We start from the raw sequence: 22,716 nt of genomic DNA, 5'->3' as shown, positions 1-22,716 counted from the left end.
CCAACAAACTGCTGGTAGCTTACTGGTAAAGTATGCAAACAACTTAGTACAAGAATAATGAGACACAGGCTCCTACTATTTCAAAGAATACTACCACATGTTTGACATTTTAAATGCTAATAAGGTATATACATAAACACAATCGCCAACATAAAAGCATCTACAGTATCTAGCTTTAAAGGCAGACATCATGAATGAGATATTACTACTGTTCTTCAACTTTAAGGTGTAAGCCATGCCAAATTAAAGCGAGAGTGCCAGCTGGGTCTGTAGTCTACTAAATCAGTGATTTTCAACCACTGTGCCGCAGCACACTGGTGTGCCGTGAGAGATTATCAGGTGTGCCCTGAGAAATTACCCAATTTCCCCTAATTGGTCTAAAAAGCAGCTCTGTGTTCATCCAAACAAACCCCAGTGAAAGATAATAAAATTCCTTCTTCTTGTGTTTGTCTGATTTCTATTCAAGAGGCTTTGACAAGATGGACTTTATATTATTAATGTGGACTTTAAAAAAAAAACATTTTGGTTTGTGGTGTGTCTTGTGATATTTTTTAGTGAAAAAAGTGTGCCTTGCCTCAAAAAAGGTTGAAGAACACTGTACTAAATAATTGACCCATTTCCTTCTCAAACTTATTACAAGCTGTAAGGAAGGTTTTCTCACCATTATCATCTATTTGTTGTGGCAAGAAAATCCTTCCAGTTTCTTCACCAAATACACAAACATATTCATTCATACCATACAAATCTTCCTGTGGTTTGACTGAAAATTTATGTTGGATTTCTTCTTTCTTCTCAAATCAAGTACTGAACAAGGCAAACAGATTTACTTGTAAGAGTCCACATATTTTATGTTTGAGATAAATCCCAGTCACCAGAACTTATCCTGCCATTAAGAAAATTAAAGAGAGATAATCTTTGATTTATATAACTATTTTTGAACTAAACAAAATAAAAAATCTATATATATTTAGACTGTTCTGTTTGTACATAGAAGAACGGAAAATGACAGTAGGGGGAGGAGTTGGCTTTATCATGACCTGCTGACTTTCAGCTATGCAGAGCTCATCGTGCAGCGCATGTGACTCTTGGTACAAATACCGGGAATGAGTACCTTCTCAAGAATAACTGTTTTGTAAACACAAATGTCCTACTACACCTTATTACATCTATAAAAGGGAGTACTAGTTAAAAGCTTATCTATAGAGTTAATATTTACTGAAGGACAGAAGCAGGCAGCTTTTCTCTCTTGGCTTCAAATCATCACAAAAACAGCCAAGAAATATTAAACAGACTGAAAGCAAGGAGGTGGGGGGGTGCAGAAACACCAGCTGTCAGTGAATTTAAAACAGACATAAGCTATATGAAGCAAAAATAAGAGACGTGAGATGTAGAAGCAACACTTTCAGAGCATAGTGAGCATTGTGCAACTGGGAAAGCAGGGTTGTATAACCATGATGTCATCAGTGCTTCACTGACCTGCTGGCCCAATGACCTACTTTCCTCCTCCGCCTCCGATCAACTTAATTACAGCTCCACAGGAAACGCCTTCAAGTTCTCACCAATAACGCAGCACACTGTCGAGACAATCGTTTAAAAACTGACCACTATGCCTGGCAAGAACCTTCACAATAGCAGGCACAAAGAAACAAACCATCTATAAGTCGTTTTCTCTTTCAGCACATGACATATTAACACAATGCGGTACTTCCACAGACATCAGGAAAAACAAAAGCTCTGAAGATGCTCCAAACTACAGCTAATGATCAGTTTAATTTCATAGCATTTCCTGTCAAACTGTACTCCACCAGATTGTGTCAAATTAACACACTTAAGCGTGTTTATTCGACCCAAAACACATCAAATTACAGACTTAATATTATTCTTATTATTATTTTCCAATTGCTCACAAGGCATTGTTGTTACATATCTGTGGCTGTGTTTGCATGTGGGTGTGCAGGCTCAGATGTAGGGCAGCGTAGCTCTGAGGATATGACTCACTCTAAAGTGGATCTATGGTGCCTCTCGTCACGCACCCCCGCCACACCCAGCAAAGAGATGCCAGCTCAACAAATGGTACCAAGGGGCAACACCATAGCAACTGGCCTCGCCACACAGAGTAAAAATAGCCTGGCTGAATTCCTGCACAACTGATAGTCCTCAGTAGCAAACCTTCATGTCAAACAATAATAATAATAAAAAAAAAAAGATAAGATTACACACTGTGACAGCTATTTTCATCAGTGGATATAAAACACTGTGGCAGCTTGAGCTGTCCAATACCACAGTCGCACATGTGTCCTGTAAACATTGTGTGCTGCTCTGTCATGCAGTACATTTCATTTCACTGCTACTCGATTAGAACGTCTTTCCCTGACCATGATAGAGGACTGCCACTGTTTAATTACTGAATAGAGTAAAACTGTTTGGATACAGCAAAGGAAACTTATTAAAACTGCAAAAACATGCCACATTCTGATAGAGGAGTTCAAATTGAAAAAAATGTAAATTGTAGATCTACCCATGTGATCCCATATCAACATCTGTCCAGTGGCGTAAATATCCCTGGTGCAACTGGTGCAGCTGCATCAGAGGCCAGATGCCATCAGGGGCCCATAAAGACAGAAAAGAAAAGAAAAAAAAAAAAGCAGCCGTTTGTCAGGTTTAGGGAGGGTTAAAAAATAAACACTCCATTGCCCAGCCCTTCAGGATATCATGTGTCTGAGTTGCATTTACCTCATGCAAACCACTTTACCTTTTTTTCCTCCCCAAAAGCCAAAAAAAAAAAAAAAAAGAAAACCAAACAAATCTGCCGTTGTCTAATGGGTTGCACTGGGCAATACACCCGTAACCTCATATTGAAAAAATGTCTGGGTTTAATCCCAGTTTTTGCCACCTTTAAAATGTTCTCTTCAGAAAATAAAAGACATCTTAATTTATTTCAAATCAAATCAAATGATACTTTATTCATCCCCGAGAGGAAATTCAAAGTTCAAGCCAAGGTCCCAGGTTTAACATAGACATTGGATCTAGTAATCAATACTAATTTGTGAAAAACCTAGTCCTGTGATGCATTTAATGAACAAAAACAGCAAAGACAGATTAAGGCAGCTGTGTAAGAACAAATATTGTAATAAGAAGGTTTCAAAGAAAAGATCTGAAGAATTGCTTAAGTCCAAGTGTTGGTATACAAGTTGTTCTATAAGCTTTGGCCGCTGTCTGCGATGCTGAAAGGCTGGTTTACAGGATGTGTGTGGCCAGTCACCTCACCTGTAACATGCATGTATGTGCACATCTACGTGTGCACGGCACATGGATACTTGTGTTTAGAGTGTGGGGTGAGGCACAAAAATGCTTTTTCACCAGGACCATCACCATGATGTTACTCAACTGCATCTCTCTGTGGGTGGACATATGTTGGGTAAACCAAACAACCTCTGGAACATCAGATACCAGAGCATCAAACAACAACATGCAAAGGGAATATCGTGCAATTGCACTACATTGTGCACTATGTTGAAGGAAACCACAGTTTACCCTCCTCACTGGGAGTTGTGGAACTGGAAGGAGGACACAACAGCTGGAGGTGATCTTTTGAAGAAACTGTCCCAAAGAGAGATGTCCTGGATTTTTATACTTAATCCCAAAATGGACTAAATGATGATTTCAGTCCGAGATGTTTTCAGACTGCAGAGGAAAAAAAGAAGAAAAGCAGTATGTAAAAGCAAGTGGCTTGTAAAATGAATGACGTGACTGAAATGGCTAGACAAAGACTAACTATGTAAATACCGGATCCGCTTGGCGCCCTGCGCCTGCCAATGACATCGCAGTATATGATTGGCTGGACATTGAGTACACTATTGTGGATGGTCCGTACAACTCACGGAAGAAGTTTTTTTCAGCGACGTGGGATTGTAGTTCTTTTTTGTTACAAAAGTAGTTTTTTCAGTGATATGGGATTGCAGTTCTTTTTTGTGGGATACACGCACAACTTTCATAAAGATCTAACAGGACTTACCACAGTCTGACCATCACTTCCAAAACTCCCGAGAGCAAAAAAAACGTATTTCAGAAGGAATAAAAAAAATTATATAACAAAAATATATTATGTGACTTCATGTTGATGTTAGCGATTCCTGTTTAGTTCATAATTGCAATATTGATTACCAATTTAACCACTTATTATACATAAATCAAACAAAATAATGTTTTGCTTGCTGCATTACATGGACAAGTGTGTCACTGCGAGGGCAAGCTCAGACTGGTGGTTTTATACTTGTTTGAAATGTATTGACAAATCGCCTTGATCATAAAATCGATACATCAGATTCAAAAGGGCTTATTGGTCTGCGAAAAACATGTTTGCCAAAGAAAATGTAAAATAAAAGCAAAAATATCCATTGATAAATTAGACACCATGAGTATCTTATTAGACTCGCGCAGGGCCCTGAGCAGATCTGGTACCTACACCGGTAATTAAACTGGTAATTAAACTGATACCTGTATGATATTTAGAATTGGTGCATTTATTCTGCAACTGATCTTGTCAGTATTGACAAATTCATGCATAATCTGAATCAAAATCATTATCTGTACATAGATACATAGATAAAGCCACTGTCAGTTATGCTTGAAAGAACAAAATTATTTCTTTGTTAAAATATAGAACTTAATCTACACAGCTTTCAAACATTACAGAAATCTTATGTCTGCTAAATAAATAAACAAAGAAATACAACAGTTTTATATGGTTTAAGGTCATTTCAGACCTCATCAAATCTAAAAACATTTTTCTGGAACTTAAAACATACGGAAAGCGCTGTCTGACATCACACAGTTTAGGTAAGCTCTGGTTGCATAGTAACCTTTATGTTTTCTTCCTCACCCACGTCAGACCCTGACACCTGAGAGTAGGGGATTTATGAACTCTCAGTGACCCCAGGTGGCACAAAACACACTACATCAACCATTTAAAACATAAAATCTGACTGTCCGGAGCTATCCAACATCTTCCTCTTCTCTCTAGGATTTACAAACAGCCTTAGTACTCAGATTAAGAGCAGATAAGGAAGAGATTCTACTCTATGTGCTGGGAGATGGTCAGGATAATTGCATGCAGTTTTAACAACCAGCAAGCAGCAACAACAGCAGGAAGATTCAAAATAAAATATATTTCTTATTAGCATCCTCTTTAAGATCTGCAAATACACACATCATCCACTTTTACAATTAAAAGATGTGATTTTTAAAGGAGAGGTGCAGCTGATGGTTTAATCATCACACAGGTTTTCTCTGTAAGCAATAAAACCAGCAACACTGTCAACATTGCCGAGTTCCCCACATGGTGTACCAACTTAACTCTCAACACTGGGCAGCCAGCTGTGTTTCCACTTACTGCAGACACGTCCAAAGGGCCCAGTAGCACAAAAGCAGCCTTTGTTTAGCATATTCAGTCCACAGAAAACAGACAGGAATGTTTAAGAGGCAAGCAGCAGTGGCTGGCAGATGCTGCTTGAATGCTGCTGGCTGGCCGTCCCAGAAGAGCAGGACCACCGCCAGGGGCCTCATCCTGACGCCAAGTGGGTCAGTGGAGTTCAGAAACATGACTGGCAGAGCTGGGGAAGCGATCAAGAATGACTGGATCTACGGCCATCTGAACCATTAAACTTCTTCTACGCAACTCTGATCAAATGGAAAATCCAAAAAGGACTTCACTGACTTTACTTTATGCATCTAGCAATATCTTTTGCAAGATTTATAACAACTCTACATTAATCAGTGCAGATTAACATGCTAGGTCATTCCAAAGCTATTTTGTCAAGGCAAAAAGAAATTTTACAGACGAGTTAATCTGAGCTAGAAAAGAGGACCTCTGATGTCTACTTGGCCTGTTTTTTTGTTTTTTTTTTAAATTCAGCATAATTCCCCATGCACATTGTAAACCACTGAACTAGAATGCAATGTAAGGATGCTTTCACATATTACTATCAGGCTGAAAAACATTTTGCCTAAGCATGAAGTGGAAAATAACAACAAACACCAGTTATTTATCAGTCAGCATTTTGCTAAATCTATCACGTCAATTGGAGATTTCCTGCTTTGCACTGAAAACTCAATATCTTCATCTTATTATCTTCTAAAAGGAAAATGTCGTACTCAACAGCAACAACTCAACTCTTGAAGTCATTCAAGCTCATTGTATTTGTATTTACAAGGCAAAGTGCAATCACATTACAATTTTGTGTTTTCTGAAAGCATCGCCATTATTTTTCATGGTAATCTCACATTGTAGCAGCTAGCTAATTCCACACAATTCAGACCTGTCCATTATTTAAAAAAGGGGGGAAAAAAAGATCTTTTTATTAAAATCAAGATCAAGATAGTTTCTCATGATACACAGGTGTACAAGCAGAAACAAATACTTGTAAGTCATAAAACCATGACTGTTTTTGTGTTGATGTGATCAACGTTCTCAGCTGGTGCCAGCTGTGTCTACATTTGAGGATGGACCAGAAGCCTGAAAATAAAAACAATTTTGGAATGTGGAGGTAAATGTGAGGCAGAGGCCTTGTCCAAACACAGAAACTCTTCTGTTTAATCTTCCTCCTTTGTCAGCGCTCTGTGACAATCTTTTATAAAAACATGTCTGGGACTTGTGTCTTAAATCAGCTGTAAAACACACCCAAAAACTAATCTATCATCCAATTAATTTCTCATCTCTTGGTCACCTTTTTAGGCTTCTTTACCCTTAGAAATATTGCTTTGAATGTTCTTGGTGTGGGTCTCCAGGACATGAGTTTGTCAGTTTACCCCTCACTGTCATTAAAAGAAAGACGGTAATATGAACCTCAAAAGAATCATAAGAATAAATAAATTTATTAAAGGTTATTGTGTTAGCTGACTATTACTGGGTGGTATGAGAACACATTTCTTAAATAAATCTATTTCTGTCAAGGTAACATCAATCTATATATCTCTGCTTCAGAAAATGGCCAAAAAGTCTTTTTTTTTTTTTTTAAATCTCTCTGGACTTTTATTTCCTTCAAAGTCTGTCAAATCAAGGATGACTCTTTTTATTGACTTTGGCATAAATAGCTCAAAACATGTCATTCCAGGGGTAATTTTGATGACATTGCAGCAAATGGAAAATAGTAATATTGGACTAGATTTATATCATGGTTTAGGTTTATAATTTTATTTTTTCCACTGGGTCAAAACCAGCGATAACAACACAAACGTTAGAATTTCAACAAAAGTGTTTCATAATTCAGAAAGAAAAAGAAAATTTTTCATTTATTTTGTAGAAATAAAGGTTCCTGAAATGGTCAAAAAGACTTGATGCAAAAAACAAATGTATTTTGTTCTTTTATGCATTTAAAACCTAAAACTGAGTCGCTGTTGACCCTAACAGAACAGAAAGATTAAAAAAGAAAAAAGAAAATTTCTTTACGTTTCAGCTTTTCATCCATGAAAACAGATTTCTAAGATTTGTTTGGAAATGATGCAGACGGCCACACTTTCCTGATTGGCTTACCTAAATCAGTCACCATGTCCTTCCCTAATTAAATGTCTAAAACAACTAAGCCACCAGTTATCGGATTTTAAGCCGAAATTAAAGTATTCATTCATTCATTCATTCTCTGCTGCCTAATTACACTGTCACATGCACAACCAAACCTCATCAGTGATCACGTTCTTGTAATCGACAACAAAGAAAAATGCCAGGTTTCAACTATTGACAGCATATATGAGCTACTGCTGGCATAACAACATCTCAGAAGTGACATTTTGGGTAACATTACCGTCACATCTGAAATCATTATTAATAATAATAATAATAATAATAATAATAATAATAATAATAATAATAATAATAATAATATACATTTAACTACTGCTTCTACTTTAAAAAGGCCATTTTGGCAATGAAAGAAACTATTTCACCCTTCATCTGACATTATCTCTATACTTTGCTAAAAGATAGCTACTATCACAGGTAAACAAAAGCCACCTGAGCCTAAATAACAAATTAAAGAGAGGTTTACAGTTTAATTCCACTAGGAGCTAGGAGTGGGTGATCTGACTGCCGTAAAATGTAATTCTCCGTCCAAACATTCCCTGTCTTTCTGAACTGAGTGAAAGTGATTATCTGTGGTAAAAACCTTGGACTTTTACAATAGCAACAGTAGACAAATTGGTTGAGCCGTGAATGAGCCAAATGCCTGAAAAACACATTGTGGACTGTGACCATAGATAGTTACTATTGATGATGTAAGTTAATTACATGAGTCCTATCTCTGTGCACGTAGCAAGTTTCCTCTGCTGTATTCAAGCTGGGTTTTTTTTCGGTCTGAAGTCCTTACATTAGGCCATCATGATTTATAATAACTTAGCTCTTTATATACTGCATTTTGCGTCATTCCAAGCTATTGTGATTGTGATGTGTGGAGTGCATCAGAGGTGTGCATTTGAAAGTAGTAATTTACTCATTTCTGGCAGAACAACATGTTGTACAGCACAGCTGTGTGCTTCCATAAATGTTGCAACTTAAAGAGAAAGCAGTAATTATGTTGCCTGCACTGATTTCCTACCATGACAATGTTCCTGTGCAGCAAACAACTGTCTGAAATAATGTTTCTTGACAAGAGCACTGTAGCTGTCAAGTATCCATTGATCCACATCTAATCATTCACATCATGGATTCAGATGATTTATACTGATTCAATTTCAAAAGATGGTCGGTCGTATGATTTTCCAGTCTGAGTACCAGACACTACAATAAACTAAATTTATTTAAAAAGCAAACACAGATAATCAAGAGTCCAGCATATGCAACCAAAAACTACCTAATCAGCTTCTCCGTAGCATCGTCTCTTGAGGAAACATGTCAAAAGCTTTTGGGAATCAGGCATCTCAGTTCCATAATCGTTATTTTCAATCAGACAAACTCCAAATCAACACAAATAGACAAAGAAAAAAAGAAATAGCAGCTTTGTTAGAGCTACTGAATCATTCCAAGATCTCTACCTAAACATGAAAAAGCTTGAACCAGTCTGCTGCTGCGTGAGTATCAAAAACTCACTTAGTTACTCACCTCTTTTCTTTGAGTGGTGATCAGTTAGCCGCCTGCTTCACTGCATGACAGACAACTCTGTAGGCATGTCTGTATTCTTCATCTGCTGAACAGAAAAAACAAGAGCTCGATTTACAAATCAGAGAAAAGTCAGTCATGTTACTGAATCAGAAGTAAAACATCTGGGTCATCATGAGCCTCCCACAGCACTGCAAAAGAAAGAGCACACTGATACACACGCGCACACACACACACACACACACACAGATCTATTTGTAATTCATTCACAACCCAAATTCCCCAAACTATTAACTAAACAAGTGGGGGGGGGGGGGGGGGGGGGGTGTCTGCTTTCAGGCAATGTAAGCATTAACATGACGAACTGTCACTGATGTGATGCTAATGTCATGTTGAAACTGAATGATGAATGAAGCTAAAAAATGAAAACAATGAAAATTGTTTGCATCTCGTAGATTAATATTTTAGTTTTGAATAAAAGTATTGGGATATATACTGTAAAACAGCAGTGTAAGTATTATAATAAGAACTGGCAACTATTCTAATCCTGTTAAGTGAATGTACTGGGGGTGGGCTAAATAGGCTCAGGCTTCTGCTTATTCCACACGAATGTGTGTGTGGTGTCTTTTGTTTATTTTTTCCCATATTCAGGGTTTCTGAATACATTTAAATAAACAAACTGTAACTAAAGATGTGTGTTTGTCTCAAAACACAAGATAATCCACAACTAACACAACAGCAACCTACTTTATTTAACTGTAAACAATCATCAGCATTATTTAAATCCTAATATAGCAACCTAATAAAACACCACAAAGCACTCATAAAGTATTAGTTAATGATTTAGTCTTTTTAAGAAGTTAAACAATGACTAAACTCTCACTACAGGAAATTTTAATTCTGCTCTGAGGAGCCACAATCTCCTCATCACACGGTTAAAACATTTTTAGATGTCAAACCTAAATCATCTGATTATGTATATTTTGAAAGATAACAAGCCTTTCACAATTATGTTACATACTTTGTACTTCCACCCACATCACTTTTTAGGGAAAACCCAGCAGACCTGACCCATTTTTCCCTGATCGTAGTATCATCAGATAGCATCATACTAAGATCGACCCTGATCCTGATGTAGGTCAACTTCTTCCCTTTTTACAAGAAAAGGCTACAATCTTAAATATATACAGTTTTACTTTGTCTGGTATTTAAAAGATGACACATATACATACACATTACAATAATTATACTATTTAAATACTGTCAAAAATCAGGATGAAAACCAGACTCAATACAATTTAACTTTAATTTGTTCAAGTTTACATTAGTTTCCAATTGTTTTATTTTCTGGAATTTAACTGGAGCAAAAATGAATTATTAAATTTTAAAAATTGTATATCTGAAATCATTACAGAATATATTCAGTTGCTAATGTTATAATCCATTTTTACTAATTAAAGTGCAGCTTGCAATACTGTATCATTACACATACTCAGACACACTAAAAACTAAAAGGAGGGATGCTGTTAGACAAGTTATGGGCATTATTTTATTGAGTGAAGGTGTGCATAGAAATGGGAACTGACAAAGTCTTATTTATGTCCCCAAAAGCAAAAAAAAAAAAAAAAAGGAGGGGAAAAAAAAAACAGTATAAAAAGTCTGGAGAATGAATGACTCATCTTTTGTTGATATGTCTGATTCATTTATATCTTATTTGATATGTCAATTATATTTCATTGGTAAATGATGATATCAATTATATTTCAAATGTCTTAAAAAGTCACATATAACATACATATTATTTATGACAAAAACTTTTTAAAAATTAAATATGCCTTTGTTCAATATTGTCATGTCTGGACAAAAAAATGGTTTACAGAATATATCTGGAGAATAAAAATCCTGATTTTTATTATTTACATAATAAAAGTTGCAGTGAAAATGAAAACTCATGGAACAGAGCATAATGTTTGGGATTAGAGTGTCATTTCTAGGAAATGTTGAACATAATGGACGTGGTGGAAGTTGCTGGTTTCAGTCAATCTCCTTGTCAAAAGTGCAAACTAGGTTAAGCTGTCAATGATCAAATCAGCAAATAACATTGCTCTTTATCATCTTTATAGGCACAACACAGTAGAATAAAGTTTACCGTGTTCAACTGACACAATAGAAACCGTCTGTATCAGCAAAAGTAAAACAGCTTAGCATGTTACCAAACTGCCACGACGAGTTAATCTAATATGATTCGGAACATCAAATGGACTGAGATTCCTGTGTTTCATGGGGTTGTAAAACTACATATTCTGCATTAAAAGAAGGAAAGTTTCAACAGAAACACTTTTCCAGATCAAGCCCAACATCTACATGTTAACCTTTATGTTGAGCAGAATGTAGCACTTATAAAAACTTTAAATACTTCTATTCTGCCATCATGGCAGTACTACATTAACAATAAGTAATTAACATGGGATTACAATGCATAATACTTCAAATGAAGTAAGGCTCTAACAAAAACTGTTCTTTTCCTACACGCTGCAGCAATTACATGCTTAACCTTGACTTGATCAGGATTAATATTAACATTGTGATGATTATTCAAAAGCTTTAGATGTGTAATTGTGCTGAGGCATGAAATGTACTTAAAAATGAGTTTTAATTATGTTATTTCAACTGTTTGTTCTTTTTTTTTTTTTTTTTTTAAAGCAATTTTGTTGTTTTGTTGCTGTACTGAAGCGCAAAGAAAGTAACTTATTATTAAGGTGGTTCACATTAAAAGCCAGTGCACTAAACCAAGAATAATGGCAACTTCATGAGCAATCAAAACTGCAAAAGCAACTTGTGAAATTTATAAAACGGACTACTGCTATTTCCGAACCTTAGCATTTGTCCCTCTAGTCAGCTCACTACCAGTATTACTGCAACTCATTTTAACCCGGAATGACTGAGAGCCATGCATTTATCTAAAACCAGGAAAAAAAATCCATCTGAACCAACACAGCTCTTCTGTATCAAAACAACCTGATACACCAGGAATATTGTAATTAGATTGTTAGGCATAGCAGGTGATCATGTCATCAGTGAGAGTTCCTCTCCCTCATCGCCAACTGTGTAATTTCCTCTTTAGGGAAAACTAATCCCGTTCTTGACTGACAAGTTTGAACTCTTTTTGTTCAGAAACTCCCACTCAAACACACCAACAAAATATAAATCCATGTATGATTACGGCTTTGTGAAGAATTCAACTAAGCTTTAAAACCTTGACTTGAAAAATAAAATGTTTCTGTGTGTACAGGAAGGCAAGCAGCAATGAAACAGAAGAGATCACTGCTTGTTGGGTTCTTTGTTTTATTATTATTATTATTATTATTATTATTATTTGTAGAAGAGAACACATGAATTTAGAGACAGGATCTGTTCTGGTTTCCTATCCTAACTGCTGCAACAGCACCAGCAATGAAAAATACGTGTCAAAGTAGTTTTCCTTGCTCCACAAACATCTTCAGCGATGCTATGTGTACTAAATTTGGCACTTGTTGTGTACCGTTTAAAAATAAAAACAGAAAATTACCACAGATCATTATAGCCTGGCCCATGCTGGATTTTTTTTTATTGGAACATTTTGATTGGAAAAGAAAAAAATCATGACTCACAAAAAATACACTTTGTTTTTCTGAGCAATATGCACATTGGGAAGCACACACCACTCACAACAGCCTCTATTTTAAAATCATTTTAAGTTTCCAATTCTTTCATGAATGATTTTTTTCTTAGATAATGATCAGCTCTTCCAGTGCCAAAGGAATGCAATGGTAATTTAATCCAGCAGTAGGATATATTAACTTTACAGGGCAAACTTAGTCTGGCCATAGAGTAAATAATGTATAAAAAAGTCTAATAATGACATAGTATCAAACTACTTGTAGATTTGACTTTATTCATACCAAAGAAAAACCCACACAGTCTGATAAGTAGGGCTGTGACGATATGCTTTAGTCCCGATTCGATTCAATTCAAATTTTTTGGGTGCCAATTCGATTTAAATTGCGACTGTCACAATTCCTCGATATTGCTGATTTTTGAAAGCTAAAAACAAAAAACAAATGTATAAAACTTTTTTTGCTCCTCATTTTTCTTGATTTCAATTATGTAGAAAAAACACAGTAACCAGACCATCATTCTGCTGCTATAATGCACAAGAAAAGTAAAAAGATCAATAAAAAAGATAAAAATGACTAAAATTTTATAATGGATTTTTTTTTTTTTAAACAATTTTTTAACAAAAAAATCCATTTTAAAATTGTGACGCAAATAATCCCGATATTCAATTTTTCAATTCAATTTTCCCACTGCTACGGATAAGTATATTTAACATAAGAAAGAAAAATCACTAAAAATCATCACAAAAAAACTATTTTGGTGACAGCTGATCAATGATGAATGCTCATGAATTCCTTCATTTCTCTGATTGCACAATAAACACCGACAGTGGAAATCAGAGGAAAACCAGTTCAGCAGCCTTCACAAGCTTCAAGTCTTTCTTATCATTCACAAACAGTTAAAGTTCTTCAACTACTGCAAAACAAATTATCAAAACCAACACTTCATTAAAGTCTCATTAAAACCACAAAATAACTTTTTTTCAACTGTATGAAGCACATGGTTAATCAGATGGTTGTGTCATGTTCAGAAAAACTGAGAATTTTACAGAAAAAGCAAATCACTTTTAAAAAGTTTTTTATTGGCAACAAATTCTGACCAATTATTTGCATAACAATAAGCAGACACTATACTTATTTGTTTCAGACACATGCAGTTTGTTAGGAAGCACATAAGGCTGGACTTCTGGAGCCCAGATATGATCATTAACTACAGTTGTGCTCATATTTATTCATACCCTTTCATTAAAGAAGGGGGAAAAAAACAGCTGCTTGTAAAATAAGCTGAAATTGACTAAAGTAATAATCAATAAAAATTTTATGAAAATCATTACATTATTTTCTAATCCTGGTTTAATGGAAATATTTTTAAAGCAAACAAATAAGATAATTTATTACTTATTACATCACTCCTAAACTAATATTTTGTTGAACAATCCTTTAATGTTTCCCCTACAGTCAGGTGTTTTCTGTTCCTCTCAGTCAGACTTCTGCACCTGTTGACAGGTATTTTGTCCCACTGTTCCACAGAAAAGTGCTCTAATTTGTCCAGGACCAATTTGTTTCTTTTTTTTTTCTTTTTTTCCTTTTTTCAACTCAATTAAAGGAAAAAACAATATATTATTGTCTTATATTACTAAATTATATTTTTTACAAATTTTTACTTATTGTTCCTTTTTTAAGTCTCCAGTTATTTGAGTGACTGTTGTAAATTCAGCATTTTCTTTAATAAAAAGGGTATGAATACATATGAGCACAACTGTGCAGGAAAAAAAATATAACACACATATGAGAAAAGTTTCAACTACATTTATGTTTATGCACGACAGCCTGGTATATATAAACAACTGCACTTGGGTAAGCTTTTAGGTTAAAAATGCAGCTGTCATGTCATGCTGCCTCCTGATGCCGGCCGGCAAAACTGGAAGAGGTCGCAGCAAGCTAACGCCACCTAGCTTACTTGCTAGCATCCATTTCAGCAACAAAAAGCTTCAAATTTTGACAGAAAGCCAAAACTGACACGCAAATTAAACCAATCTCAGTTCTTGCTAAAAGAATGATAGCCAGAATTCCCCGCTGATTAGTGACTTTATCAGCGACTGTAGCGACGCTTAACCCGTCAGCAATATGTGTGTCAACCCAGTTGTAGCTAGCGCTAGCCAGCTAACGTGTAGCATTAGGTAAGAATGTGGGTCACTGGGCCTTTTACTGGTGTGTCACCAAACACCAGTAAAACTCTACTTTCTGCACCCATCAACAGTAAACCCAAAGGCCAAAGACACACATAGAGACACGTTTCGTTGGTAAAGACAGGACACTTACCCCCGTAGAGTCTTGTTTTCATCAGGATATCCTGCACCCGGTGGCGCTGCTGTCGGTGGACTGCGCAGGCTGAGAGGCAGACTAGTCACTAGGAGAGCCAGGAGGGCCTGTCTCTGATAACACCGCCGGGATAGAGACGCTGACCAGCATCCACATTTCTCCACACCGAAACATTCACAGCTTCTGGTTACTTTAGAGTCGCTAAGTCTGTGCGTTATATCAAAAGCACTTGTAGAATTCTTTCTTTCTTTATTACTGTCTTTCCTTCTTTCTTTTTTTCTTTCTTTCTTTCTTCATTACTTTATTTCTTTCTGCTTTTCCTTCTTTCGTTTTTCTTTATTGCTTTCTTTCTTCATTACTGTCTTTCTTTCTTTATTATTCTTTCTTTCTTTATTCATGACTGTCTTTCTTTCTTTCTTTAACCTTCTTTATGACTGTCTTTCTTCATTTATTATTATCTTTCCTTCTTTCTTCATTACTCTCTTTCTTTCAATTTTCTCCACATGTATAATCGTTTTAAATTTTTCATACTATTTTTACTATACATATATATATATATATATATATATATATATATATATATATATATATATATATATATATATATATATATATATTTATAATGTATGTGTGTGTGTGTGTGTGTGTGTGTGTGTTTATATATGTAGATAGATAGATAGATAGATAGATTCTTGTGACACACGGTAATTGTAGCAGAGCGTCACCCATCCCCGGCGTGGTACCCATCACCATGGTGACGGGTAACATAGTAATACCGTTTTTGGCCACTATAATGCACGTGGCGCTGTTGCAAACACGTATCTGCGGAGAAATTTAAGAAGTATTTTTGTTTAGTTAAAAAATTTACTACTAGATGATAAATAAATAAAGAGCTATACCATTGTTTTTTTTTTCATTATATGTTAAAAAGTTTAATTTCTTGAGTTTCAGGTTCATTTCAAGAGTCCAAGAACAAAGAATATTATAAATGACAGAATCTAAAGCCAGGTTTTTCATAACATTTATTGCTTGTTTTCCCTCACATAAACATAACATCCTTTCCTCCTTTGCAAAACTCTTGTACAAAACTCTAAGCTGACCTTAAAGCGTTGTTAAATAAACCAACAACCGACATTATTAAAACAACCACTCATCCATTTTGGTATAGTAGTAATAACTTTACTTCAATTTAAATATACATTATTTCACATTTACATTTTCAAATTTTCCACCATTTTAGTGGCAACTAAATCTTCTCCAATCTGTCAACAATCCTGTGTGTATTCATGTAATGTGTGTCACATTGTGCTCAAACAACACACTCTGAAGGTCATTCTTACTATATTGACTGGAGTCCAAATTGAGGCCCAACAGAGGGATCATAGTTTCTGTGGTTGGCCGGAGTTAATGCAATATTTTGCTCAGTAGCACATGTTTTAAAACTCACAGGCCTTCAAACTAATTAGGCCTTTGAGATGAAAACATGTCTTTATTGCTGGATGCAAGATCATTTACTTTGCATGGAAAAATGCAGCACTACCACCTGAAATATTAAGGAGAAAATCTTTTTTTTTTTTTTTTTTTGGTACATTTTTTACATATTTTATGTGTAACTGGGACATCATTTTAAAAAAAAGAACAAAAGGTTTAACTATGATTTCAGCTTTAGGCCAAAAATCATGAGATTAGTTTGAAAGTTTCATGTTTTACCATTAAATACCAAGCTTTAAACTTTAATAAAGGGAGGATGGTGACATCTACTGTTAACTTAAGTAATTACATCTTTCATTTATTCATTGAGGAAAACGAGACTAACCACTCTCATTATATTTAGGTATTTGAGATTAACTTGAAAATAATAACTGTAGTTTAACAACAACAAAAAAAAGTATGTTTGCTGAGTTAATCCAACTTGCACAAGACCTCCCAATGTAGTATTTTTAATTCAAATAACCCACATTTAATGCAAAATAAAACTTGGACAAATGAAGGATATTTTAATTAATATTCATTGTGTACATTCAAACATCACTATACAACTGCGGCAGAAGGGCTGTGGTTGGAGTTTGGATCGCTTGGTTGGGGTTTGGTGGCTCGGGTCTCGGGCTCTGTGCCATCTCTGTACACTTCCCTTCAGAGGTGTAAATTCTAAAGCATATTAATACACACATTTACATTTCAAGATACACATAGCCCCACACATGCATGCTGTTAGCAGCCCTGGTGATATCAAGTAACAGCAAATACTGATTGTGTAAAAATACGAAGATCATATCTTTATGAAATACTAATCCAACACAACATTATCACATTTCAGCCTTTCTTCTCAAGCAGCAACTTCCAGGTGTCATTGAAGCATTTCTATGTTAAAGACTGGCCAAAAGAATCATTGTGTTTTTACCTTTTTTTCATTCGTATTCTAAGGATCGTCTTCCATTTCGTGGCTGTAAGTGCAAAGACATTTTTTATAAATTCACCACACAGTTTATTTCCTCTTATATGCTGGAAGAAACACATGCATACCCTGTAGAGGAAGTAGCCTCTGCTCTCAATTCCGCCAGGTCCCTGAAGTTCAGCCTGCATGAACACAAAAACTACAGGTTATAACTTCGCAAACAAATTATTGTGTCAATCCCATTTGCTATTTTCTTAACATGGACAACAAAGTGCCTGTTCAGGCCAAGCCAACCGCACACACCCACTCCAACTTCACATCTGGATTCTCCAAAACAAACTATCTCCACATTTCTTGCCCACAGTTCCTCTCTATCCACTTTGCTTGATAGCCATGAGGGATGAATTTACCTTTCAGCTCCACTAATTTCAGACCATAATTGCTCTCGGCTTGGGAAAGAACAGCTAATGTAGACTGAGCTCATACAGCGTTATCGTCATGTAAGCTAAGGACAAGCAAAACACATCTGATTCAACTGTAGATTGAGCATTAACATTTGCTGCAAACTAACAAAAATACAATGCACTACTCCCATTCCAGTTGTATCACCTCAGTAGCTCTGATAATACTGTTTCTTTTTTTTAACAAATACGCCAGCTGAAGGTATTGTAAGCAGTGGCTTTTTATCAGTGTCATCAGAAGATTTTATGAAGACATCCCATGAAAAGAGGACTTGTGACAGTTTGCATTGCTGGTTTCATTTAACAAACAAAACAAAACAAAGACCAAATGAAGAACTGATGTGAGTGGTACATACACGCATGGAGAGTCCTCTCTCTCTTCTGGTATGGAGTTGAGAAACTAGATGCAGAAGAGGGTGCAACTGAGGGATCTAACAAACATACACAGACAGAGACAGTCAAACATCAACAGCAGCAAAAGATAAGCTGCACAATGTTGATTCAACAAGGAGGATATGCAAAACTAAATGCAAACGCTTCCACACTGCAGCTATGTCTTCGTGGCAGCTTTAATGTCGCACTTTTACCAAATGCATCCCAACCTGTGTCACTGAACAACTTTGTGATGGAGGATTGTGAGTGGTATTATTTTTCATGGAAGAGATGTGCTGTTTTACATCGAATGAGGTGAATGAATGAGCACTGTGGGCTGTTCAGCAGGAACTCTGGCTTTAGTGCACATAAATGCACACGTAAACATAAACGTTAAATCCTTTTCACGCTGTGGACAGAAGAGCTCATATCACAGATGCAGAATAACGGGATTTTTTAAACATTGTTTTGTAGTTTCCACTGACAGTTCAAAAGTTCTGGAAAGTCATTGCAGTCAATATAAAATCAATCAATACTTGAATTTAGAAAGTACAATATCGTCTTATAATTATTAAAACAAAGATAAAATGTGACTGTCTCATTACAAATAAAACATGACCAGTTAAAAAAATGATCAAATTTCCTTTTGAAAATATTTGAATTAATTAATTAATGCTTTGATGAAATAATTCAAATTAAAATTTGAAATTTCATTTCTCCATAAAGTAATTTAATTCATTCATTCATTCATTCATTCATTCATTCATATATAACATATTTCTTTTTATTTAAGGTAAATTATTTTTGATTAAACACTGATAAATTTGTGTGAAAAGGACTATTTCACTTGTAGGAGCTATTTTGTATGACTGGCCACTTCTGTTGATTTGAATGTAATAACAGTAAGCAAAAGGGGAAAAAATAATTAATATTCATTAAAACCATATTTCATAAATATAAACAAGACAACTTTATTCATTTTAAAAAATAAACCATAATGCAACATAAAGTTGAATGTAGGGCAGAAAATACAATGGCTGTAAACAGACTTTGAAGTCTCAACATTATTCTTCATATTTTTTAAAACCTTATTATTCAGATGTGTGTTTTGTGTGTGTGTGTGTGTGTGTGTGTGTGTGTGTGTGTGTGTGTGTGTGTGTGTGTGTGTGTGTGTGTGTGGGCAAGGGAATCCAACGAAAACCATGCCGCCAGCTGCCCACAGCACACATTGTCAGCAAACAGTCAATTAGCAATAAGCTCTAAGACAAGACTTCATCTTTCATCTGATCATATTTAGACTGTGCATGTGTCCACGTATTTGTCTGCATGCAGATATGTTCCTCATTTATAAATACATGCATGCATCCAGGTTCTGGGAATAACATGCAAATACTCATGTGTCATTTACGATCATTTTTACAATAGCTACAGGTCACATAAAGTAGTGGAGGGGTCATCATGGGTTGGTAGCAGCGCAGTTTTATCTTTTCACCAACTTACCATCCCTGTGACAAAACAAGGCACTGTGTTCTAATGAAGTAATGAAATAAAAACTGCACATACAGTACAGAACATAAAACAACAGCAGCAACAATTCACACACACATGCACACACACATATACAAACAACACAATGTTAGGTTTACTTGTATGTTGTAGGTTAAGCTGTTTTCAGGGAACATTTACACCGCTGGATCAACTCTCACTTACCCTTTCACTATTATCTTGCACTCTCAGCTCCTGAAATATTAACAGAAACGGAAGTTAATCTCAGTCAAGCTCTCTGCTCTCATTTATTTTGTGCCGCAGATCATTTTGCGTTTTTCTATTTGTTATCACTGTGCAATTAAGTGCTTAGATGAATGAAGAATATTAGATCTGTGATACCTTTGACTTTTGAACCAGCATCAAAACACAGAGTTCCCCTAAGACATCTGAATCCTGGAAATATAATAATAATAATAACAAATTAAAAAAACTGTGTAAAATTTAGCTTTATGATAAAGTTAATCTGTATTACTTTGAATAATTCAATCTGTCTCACTTACCCAGAATTTCAGGTCTGCAGAGGGGTATGACGAGCACGCAGAGTCTATCTGTGGAGCAGTACAGAGGATGATGGAGGAGAGCTCCAACAGGACAGAGACAAAATGGGGGGAAAAAATGAAATGGTACCTGACGAAGTAGCTGCCTCAGATCTGTTGTGGCCTGCTGAATATCTGCTGGAGCACCTTTTGTTTTACACCACAACACAGAAACAAGCGGTTAATACTTTAACAGATATAAGAGCAGCGTGAATGTGTGTTGGCATCGTGGAAGCTTCAGACAGTGTGATGAGAAATAACACCCCCTCCTCAATGCTCAGACATGTATGCAGTGAATGTCCATTACTTTGGGTAAGAGCTGCATGGATCATGGACAGGGTTAATGTTAAATTACATCTGCTTTGGAAAATAACCATGAATTAAAAGAAAGAAAATCCAAAAACTTGTCCATTCTAAAGACCAATATTTCTATAAAACAATTTGTAAATTTATATTAAATCCTAAAACAATGCAAAGATCTCTGAAGCGAGGTGATGGAGGGACTGTCAGTGAGCATCTGCGCTCCTTTCAGTCATTTGTGACTTCATGTCAGGGAAGACAAAGAGTCAGAAAGACCAGATCGAGATGAAAAAGCAGAACATGTCAGTTTTATTTATTTATCCAAGTATTTTTTGCCACATTGTCATAGTTTGGCGTCACATCAGTTAATAAAGATTGATGGGTAGAAAGACAGATGGATTAATAAACATCTTTTCAGTACTGACTATACATAAAAGCAAACCAAAAATCTCAATTAAAAGCATGAAATCCCTATTTAAATTTAAAAGCCAAGATCCAGATCGTCATGATTCAGAGCATCCTGTGTGTCAATCAGGCAACTGGGAAGGATGGAGAGAAAAATGAAAAAAAGACAAATGAATAGACTGGGTGGTTTGATGAAAAGTCTAGATCTTTTCTTCAGCTTCACTGAGCTCAAGACAAACCTAAAGAGCACATGTGATGAAGTCCAGGGCGGAGTGCCTTACCCGTGCAGGCTGGTGTGGTGAGGATGAGCAGGGCGGTGAGGGTGATGCTGGCCGGGCTGAGTGGACTCATGGCGGGGCTGCTGACGCCGTGCAGGTTGCTGGGAGCTCCGCGCCGCGCAGGCTGGCTTTGGTTCTGGAAACTCTTCATCTCTCTCTGGTTGGCCTTTGTCGCGCTTTTTTCCCCCCCTTTCAAGCTCTTCTGACACTTTCTCACGTCAGAGAAATATGAAGGCTCGCGGCGCACACCCTCCACGGAGGCACGTGCTGTCGTCAATGGGACCTCTGCGCGCGCGGAAAGTTTTTTATTAGGTTGTGGATCCGCTGGTTAGCGCAGGGAGATGGTGTGACAAAGAAAACGGAGAAAAGTGTTGTAGTGATTTAATTATTTTTTTTTTTAATCTTTTCTATTTTCCCCACTTTTTTTCACTTTATTATGTTTCTTGCCATATGTTTTTGTTGACATATATGTCATATATATGAGGACAGCAAGCTTCCACTAAGGCTATAATAAAAGTAAAATGTCTGTTCTCAATTATTAAGCACTTAAATACATCATTACAAGCTACTTTTACAAGTGTTGCCTTTTAAAAAAATAAAAACTAAGCTCACCTTAAACATCAAGAAAATAGAACTTGTCATCTTATGATCACCAGACACAACATGCAGCTGTCTGGAAAACAAAACGCAGAATTTTCTGGAGCCTGTCTGGTGACTTTGGAGGAAAATTGACTTTATTACATGGCCAGGGATTATTTTGTGTGGGAATGCATGTTGTTGTGTGGTCATTTGTTGCTTATAGCCCTTACATGCTCTGCAAGAAGAGAGAAATATGTTGTCTCATCATGTCTGAGAGGAAAGAAAAGCATAATCATTTTTCTTACAACTCTGGTTTGAGAGTTCTGGCCACTTGTTGTTGAGACATCATCTGGACAGAACGTTTTTCCTTGTGCCGTGTTGTGGTCAGAAAGTTGAAGTGGGCGGGTTTGCTGTTAGATGCAGTTTTTATTTCAACTTCCCAATGATGTGAAAAGTTCAGCAAGACTCAATGGATGCTTAACAGCTGACAAAGGTGTATGAAAATATGTACAACACATCATATAAAGCATACAAATACATGCATGCAGGTCTGTAAAAACACCTCAGACAGTTTTGCACTTCTTAAATTGTGCCGTTGTATTAGGCACAAAATGTAGTTTAGTATTGCTAATAAAGCAAGGTGTTCTTTAGAAGAGAAGTCATCTGGATGGCACCATCTTTTCCATCAAAATATGTTTGTATTATTTAGAAGTGGTGATGTTTTCACATATGTGCAAGTCACTAAGTCATGTGCATCACAAAACAAATCCTGCACA

General features: G+C 36.0%; 2 protein-coding genes across 4 annotated transcripts in view; both read right to left on the bottom strand.

Moving 5' to 3' along the window:
• Nucleotides 1-15,121, bottom strand: part of clocka (clock circadian regulator a) — a 33,805-nt gene extending 18,684 nt beyond the window's left edge. For 2 of the 3 annotated variants that reach the window (XM_079244656.1, XM_079244658.1), the window contains exons 1-2: nucleotides 15,067-15,121; nucleotides 9,092-9,176 (exon numbers count right to left, since the gene is read on the bottom strand). The gene's annotated coding sequence lies outside the window, so the exon portion shown is untranslated. Of the gene's footprint in view, nucleotides 1-3,543; nucleotides 3,569-9,091; nucleotides 9,177-15,066 lie in introns of those variants that run through there. The other variant, XM_079244657.1, reaches the window with a different exon arrangement.
• A 2,353-nt stretch (nucleotides 15,122-17,474) lies between these two features.
• nmu (neuromedin U) lies at nucleotides 17,475-21,512 on the bottom strand (the record flags this gene model as incomplete). Its single annotated transcript, XM_079245705.1, has 8 exons — nucleotides 17,475-17,510; nucleotides 17,590-17,643; nucleotides 18,279-18,353; nucleotides 20,005-20,034; nucleotides 20,182-20,235; nucleotides 20,343-20,390; nucleotides 20,470-20,525; nucleotides 21,365-21,512. 8 exons carry the CDS (start codon nucleotides 21,510-21,512, stop codon nucleotides 17,475-17,477), a joined length of 501 nt encoding a protein of 166 aa, XP_079101831.1.
• Between the last annotated feature and the right edge of the window lie 1,204 nt (nucleotides 21,513-22,716).

This window comes from Telmatherina bonti, assembly GCF_933228915.1.
Source record: "Telmatherina bonti genome assembly, chromosome: 8".
Classification (NCBI taxonomy): Eukaryota; Metazoa; Chordata; class Actinopteri; order Atheriniformes; family Telmatherinidae; genus Telmatherina; species Telmatherina bonti.
The sequence above is the reverse complement of the archived record's forward strand: the minus strand, read 5'-3'. Positions and strand labels throughout refer to the sequence as shown.